Here is a 7584-nt window from a genome sequence, read left to right as displayed (position 1 = left end):
AGCTACCACCACTGCACCTCCACTTACCTCAGAGCCCATTTATCACTTCGTGCACCGCCTATTTCAGTAGCTGGACCAGATGGAGCGCCGCAACAAGCGGCAATATGAGAGATCTGAGCGTCGCAACAAGCGACGCTATGAGCACCTCAAGTTGATGATCCGATCCGGCGGCGACATCCCCTCTGAGCCTGACACCCCTTCTGATACATCTGAGGTGGAGGAGGATGATCACGAGGAGGAGGCACCTACCTAGGCTGAGCAGGCAGGACCCGAGTAGGCTACGCCACAGCATGAGGAGCCACACCAGATTCAGGCCGCAGACCCAGAGATTCCTCTACAGTCAGCACCTCCACTGCAGCAGACAGATCCTCCTACACTTATCCAGTCTGCAGACCTTCAGGCTTCCACAGAGACTCCAGCAACCCATCCTTCCGGTGATGACACTTCTTCACACCCAGCTTGAGTGAGCATCGAGGACGATGCTATATTTTAAGTGTGGGGAGGTCGCCATCCCTGGCATATCTTTTTGGTGAACCACTACAGACTCTTTTTATCTTATTTTGTTTATTTTTCTGTATTTTCATCTTTATTTTTATTTTTCAGTACTTGCACATTGTTCTTTTGCTGTATTTCTACTTTATTTCCGCATTTTGCACTTTAGTGTTTATCTTAGACATTTAGTTTAGTTTGCAATTCTAAACTTATTAGTTATAGAATATGTGGATTAATTAGTATAGTTTACCCCTTTAGCATATATTAGTTTGGTTTAATTGAAAATAAAAAGAGTAAACTAGAAACTTTAGTAATTTAAAACAATCCACACACCTTGTATGTATAGCATTACATGTTAGTTAGTTAACAACATGTCATCAAGGAGGAACACTAAAATTTTAAAAGCCACCCTAATATTTACATTGAGAATAATGGGAACTCTTAATTTCTACTTGCATGACATACATAACTGATATATGATTTTTGAGTTGGAGAACACACAGCTTGTGAGTTTTGAGCTTAATTGTATGGTTACATAGTAACCATAAATTTCATTCCTGTGTGTTTTGCCCTTCTTTTTCATACTGATGTTCTTTACTTTGTTTTAATCTATATGTCCAATATAGAATATAGATACATACCAAGAGATGATTGAGGCCATCATTTGAATTTTTTCTCACTTATCCCAAATTAGCCTACCTTGTACATCACCCTTGTTAGCCTCCTTGAGCTTTTTAATCCTCTTTTGTTCCATAACCACATTACTAGCCTTAAGCAGAAAAATAAAATAAAAATCCCAAGTTGAATTCTTGGTTAGCTTAAGATAGATATTGTGTGTAATTTAAGAGTAGGGAATTTTATGGGAACATGGGATGATAGAAACAAAGTAGGAATTTAAAAAGAATAAGTTGTTTCAAAAACAAAATATTGGGAAGCATGCTCATGAGAAATCAAAACAATTGAATTACCATGTGCATTGATGAAAAAAAATTAATTTTTAGTATTTAAATAAGGGGATACAAAAATTCCCCAATTGCAAAATAAAAATCAATGCACATGGGGGCAAAATTTCAAAATTAAAATTAATACATGAGCTTGCAATACAAAGTGGGAAAATTTGGGTCAATAGATAAAGGAACTTTAAAACTATGTAAAGTATGTATGTTAGGTGAGATCTTAGACTAATCAAGGATTCACTTATTAGCTCACTTAGCCTTATACATATACCTTTACCTTTACCTTGGCCCCATTACAATCTTGAAAAAGACCTCATGATTTTTGTATGTCTGTATTCCATAATTGTTGATTGGTTAGATGAAGAACAAAGTTTTAGAAAGCAATGATAGAAAAAGAATAGAGTGAATAACCCAATAAACACTGAGTGACTAGAGAGTAAACACAAAATCCAGTGAGGGTTCAATAGCTCATCACCATATATCTCTGCTTAATTGTTAACTGTCTTGCAAGTTTGTGAAATAATTTTACCCATCTCAATTGTAAAAGTGCTTTAACATTATCTGGGGTTTGGCTATGCATATATGATTCTTTGAGGATATGAATTAATTTAACTACATGTAAGCTTTATATACAAGTGAATAATAACTAGAATTGCATTGCTCATTTAGGTAGTTGCATTTAGAATAGAATGCATTGCATGAGATTCCCCCATTCTAACTTTACCCTTTCTCTTGGATTTAGCATGAGGACATGCTATTGTTTAAGTGTGGGGAGGTTGATAAACCCATATTTTATGATGTATTTTGTGCTCAATTTAAGTGATTTATTCAATCCTTCATCCACTTATTCATGTAATTTGCATGGTTTTACTTTCCCTTCCTTATTATGTGATATATGTGAAAAACATGTTTCCTATGCTTTAAAAATATTAATTTTAATTGCCCTTTATTGCCACTCGATGCCGTGACTTGTATGTTAAGCATTTTCAGATCTCCTAAGGTAGGAATGGCTTAGAGGACAGAACGAAAACATACAAAATTAGAAGAAAAGCACAAAAATGGAGTTTTGAAGAAAAGGGCAGCAACGCGAACGCATGGACGACGCAGCCGCGTGCCCAGCGCGAAAAGGCAGCGACACGAACGCGTGACTGACGCGGACGCGTGCCTTGAGAAGAACACAATTGACGCGTACGCGTGCCTGACGCAATCGCGTGGAAGAGCAGAATATTTGTTATATGATACGATACTGAAATCCTGAACCATCTCAAGGAAACAATATTGCAAGGCTTGGAATAGCCTTGCGAACTTGTTATATGACTTTTCCCGATTATATAGATCTAGGATAGGGGTGTACAAAATATATCAGATCCACCCAATTAGCATATATGATCTATATCCCTCCAAAATTTTTGGATAATATATAATCTGATTTGATTGATCCGATTAAAAGTAAAAAAATAAAAAATATAGGCTAAAGCTAAATTAGATCTCATTTTACTCTTACCAATTTCAATAACCCTAGCCTAGCCTAGTCTTAATCCCACCCCATCCCATTGCTATTGTCTAGTCACTGTCCATTACTCCTCCTTTGCCACTACTCCCCTTCACCACGTTGTTATGATTCATCCTCTCTATTCTATTTCATTTGCTCTTAATCATTCTGCTTGGTTGTGATATCCTCCTACTTTTAAATTACTCTTGTCATATCAAAATTGTTTTACATATGCTTCTATGCTAAGCGCAACAAAGAGATCTGATTCTAATCACCACTATCCTCACTATCTTGTTGTTGTTGTTGTTGTTGTTATTGTTGTTGTTGTTGTTGTGAGTTTGCTTTTTATTCCTTATTGTGAGTATTACTATTGTTGTTGTATTAGAGGATTATAGTTACAATTCTCATTTGTCAATTGATTTCAATTTGGCATAAATTTTGTTTTTTTTCCTTGTTGCAGGTATCTTTTATTTTACTTGAATTTTGAACAAAAAAGGTGAGTGAAAAAATAAAAAAATAGAAACATTTTTGTTGACGGATCGAATTGGATTTCACGATAAAAAAGTTTAATATTCGATATATTCTGACCCAAAATCTTAATTGCGAATATGATCGAGCATCTGTTTAAATACGATCAAATCAGTGTACACTCTTTTCTGGACAATCATCTTTTGTTTTTTTTTTCTAATATGCATTTTTCTGTATAAATACTTAAAATAATAATTCTGTTGTTACACTTTTGTAAATGAGATAAGTAACATAATTTTGTTACCTATATTGTTTGTAAATGAGATTTATACACCTATCTTTTTTTTATCTAAGGTAGTGATTTCATTACTAGAAAAAGGTCCACTAAAGACTTACATGCTCCAGGGGGTAAATAAGTAAAAGTTTCACCAAACAGGATTAAATTAAAGCTTATTACATTGAAGAAGTCTGAAGAATTGGTAAAGTTAGCTCATGCCCTTCCGTTCTTGTAGCATAGCACGGGCTTCTTCAACACAAAGGGATGGAGGCTTCCTGGAACCGTCGAAGATGAAACTATTCCTGGCCTTCCAAAGCTGCCAAAGAAGGTTTGCCACTAGCTCTATCCAATCTGATTTGTCACCGAAAGTTTTCATTTTTTCTGTAATTTCTTTCCAACATCACCAAGGGTGTTGATCTGGGTTTGGAATGGGGAAGTCCACTAAGTGCCAAGCTTCCAACGAATCAATGCAATACCATAGACAATGGTGGACTGACTCTTCCGCCGAGTCACACCTGGGGCAGGCTGAGTTTACTGCTTATATTCTGGCACTGATTTTGAGCTTAACCGGTAATGCATGGTGCAGTAATTTCAAAAGAAAACTTCTAATTTTTTTCTTGGCTTTTCAACTTCCAGATGCTAGACCAAAGGGATTTCGAGTGGCATTGTTCTGGAAGAAACTCAAGCGGTTGATGATTGAATTGGAAGGAAACTCTGTACCCAGACAATCGAGTATGCCCCAGTTTGGTTCATCATCCAGGTAACCTTATCTTCTCCTCCCTGGATATTTTTTTGTAAGATAGCTGTTGCTACTACTGGGCTCAATGTCTTTGTTATTTTTTGTTGATTCCAGTGGCCATTTGATTGAATTAGTTCAGACACCCATTTTGAAACATGATATGAGATTGGGGTAGGATTAGGAGTAATAGCCACAAAGTTCATGACCCAAGAATCCTCCTTAATTCTGATTAATCTACCGTTCCCAACTTTTCAAAGGATACCTTTTTCCAACACCTTTCTGCTTTGTATGATGCTACGCCAACCCTAAGAGGGGTTCATTTCTGTCTCAACACTCAGAAATGTGGAAAATCTAAAGTATTTGCTTTTTAGGACCTTGTAGATTAACAAATTAGGTCTTGTTAAAAGCCTCCACCCTTGGTTTTCAAGCATTGCAAGGTTAAAAGCTTTCATGTCTTTAAAATTGAGTCCACCTTGTGATTTCGTTCTACACGTTATCTTCCACCCCACCAAATGTATCCTCCATTCATTACCTTTTTGTCCCCACCAAAACTGCAGAATAGCTCTTTGAATCTCTTCTAGTAAAGTGTCTGGTAACTTGAAGCAGCTTAAGGTATAAATCGGAATCGCCATTATGACAACTTTAATTAGGATTTCCCTGCCAAAAGAAGATAAGAGAGACCTTTTCCATTGCTGGAGTTTCTGATTTACCTTGTCTTTGATATAGTTAAAAGTAGTTCTTTTTTACCTCTGAATCACCGCTGGGAGTCCCAAATACTTGTTCTGATTCCCCACATGAGGCACTAGGAGAATATTAGTTAGGTGATCTCGAGTAGGTCTCGGGGTATTCCTACTAAAGAACACAGATGATTTATTTAAGTTCACCACTTGGCTACTCACTTCCTCATAAGTCTTTAGTATTCTGATAAGACTTTGACAATCTTTCTCAGAAGCTTAGCAAAAAAGGATAGAATCATCTATAAAAAATAGATGACTGAGTCTTGGGCAGCTGTGATTTATTCTCAATCCAGAAAATTCGTATCACTTTCTCCTCTATGGAGCAGATGGAATAGTCCCTTTACATAAAAAAGGAATAGATATGGGGAGAGGGGGGTCACCTTGTTGCAATCCTCTACATGGTTTGAAGAAACCATGAGGTTGTCCATCCACAGTAACAGAGTAAGAAATCGTCATCACACATTCCTTGATCCAGTTAATCCATTTGTCGCACAATCCAAGTTTCCTCATTATCTTCCAGAGAAAAGACCATTCAACCCTGTCATACGCTTTACTCATATCTAGTTTCAAAGCCAAATCATACTGATCAAATCTCTTATTCTTTAGAAAGTGCATAAATTCATGTGCTATCAGTTATCACTGATCAAACGACCCTGGATAAAAGCATTTTGGGAATCACTAATAACTCTGTTCATGGCCAACTAAAGTCTGTGCACCAGAATTTTAGAAATGATTTTATAGAAAACACTACTAAGACTTATGGGCCTAATATGTGTCATAGAGGTAGCATTTTCAATCTTTGGAATAATTAAGACTGATATTTGCATGATTAAAAGCTTTTAAAAGTTTACCTCCAGCAAAAAAGCTCTTGACGGCTTGTGCCACATCCATCTTAATTGTTTCCTAGAAGAACTGAAAAAACTTAGCCATAAAACCATCATCCCCAGAATAGGTTTATAGAAAAAACAAAAACTTTAACCTCTTGTTCTGTGATTGGTCTGATTAACATACGGTTGGTGGTAGCATTGATTTAGGTGAAATATCACAAATTTCCTCTGTGGGGTCCCTCGGGTCACTGGTTGAGAATAGTTTTGTTAAGTAATTCTGAGCAATAGAAGCTATTCCCTCTGTATCCATTGCTATATGCCCCTTTTCATCCTCTAACATATGAATCTTATTCTTTTGATTCCTTATCTTAAACTTAGAATGAAAGAATTTAGTGTTGTGGTCCCCCCAATTAAGCCATTGAACTCTTGATTTTTTCTTCCAATATCTCTCTTTCATTTCTAATTCATCTTCTATTTCTGACTCCAAACATTGGATTGTCACCAGATTGGCTTGATCAACTTTTCCTTTCTCATTTTCTAGTCGTTCCTTTAACTCAGAGATTCTTTTTTGAAAATTGGAATTAGAATGTTGCTGCCACACCACCAACTTGTGTCTGCATAACTTGAGTTTCCTAGCTAGTCTAAACATAGGAGACCCTATAATTGTATGCTTCCAACAGCTCTTTATCAAATTCACCACTTCAGATTTCTTGCACCAATTTTTCTGAAACTGGAATATCCTTTTTGCTCTTCTTTCGAGTCTCTCTGTGCTAAGGAGCAATGGCCTATGATCAGACCTAATATCATTCAAATGAAAGATATAAGCATTGGAAAATTCTTCTCTCCAATCTTTAGAAACCAGCACTCTGTCAAGTTTTTCTTTAATCAAGTTACCTCCAAATTGCCTATTACACCAAGTGAACTTCTCTCCCTCAAAACCCAAATCCAATAGTCTATCCTCGTTAATAAAGTTATTGAATGCTGGGATAGATGTATTCGATTTAGGTCTACCTCCTTCCTTTTCATGGATAGCTAGTATGCATTATAATCACCAAGAACTACAATATTGTCCCTACTGCTCTCCATGACTTGCAATAGTTGACGAAATTGTTCCTCCTCCATTCGCTTTTTCATGCTCAAAGACACCCTTATAGCCTCCCATTGTTGTCCACCTTATTGATTCTTATAAGAGAAATGAATAAAGAAGCTCTCTTGACATAAAATCTGCACCTCCATCCCTGCTTTTCATGCCACCACCAGTCCACCCAAGAGGCCATTAGGATCCACTATTTTCCAAAATTGAAAACCAACTTTCTTTATCACACCCTCCACTAACGAGGCATTATTCTTGGTTTCACAAAGGAATATTACCTCAGGGGGAATGAGATTTAATAATCCCTTGGATGTTGTGAACTGGCAGGAGTTTTCCCAAACTCTGACAGGTCCAAATCAACATCTTCATATCTCCTTAGGTGCCATTTTTTGGGTGGCACCCTCTCCCGTTACAGTTGATGTGTTATCTTCTTGGCAAAATTTTTTGTTGTTACTTGAGTTTCCTGAATCCTCCGAAACTCTTTTCACTTCTAAGACCAATTT

The 7584-nt window shown here is 36.8% G+C and overlaps 1 protein-coding gene across 1 annotated transcript; it reads right to left on the bottom strand.

Moving 5' to 3' along the window:
* Positions 1-278: 278 nt before the first annotated feature.
* Positions 279-7150, bottom strand: LOC140179363 (uncharacterized). Its single transcript, XM_072218220.1, has 4 exons — positions 7078-7150; positions 6173-7020; positions 6013-6064; positions 279-352 (listed from the first exon to the last, which is right to left on the bottom strand). The coding sequence occupies exons 1-4, from the start codon at positions 7148-7150 to the stop codon at positions 279-281; spliced, it is 1047 nt and encodes a 348-aa protein (XP_072074321.1).
* Between the last annotated feature and the right edge of the window lie 434 nt (positions 7151-7584).

This window comes from Arachis hypogaea, chromosome 15 (genome assembly GCF_003086295.3).
Source record: "Arachis hypogaea cultivar Tifrunner chromosome 15, arahy.Tifrunner.gnm2.J5K5, whole genome shotgun sequence".
In the NCBI taxonomy this organism is placed as follows: Eukaryota; Viridiplantae; Streptophyta; class Magnoliopsida; order Fabales; family Fabaceae; genus Arachis; species Arachis hypogaea.
This window is presented reverse-complemented; position numbering and strand designations above follow the sequence as displayed.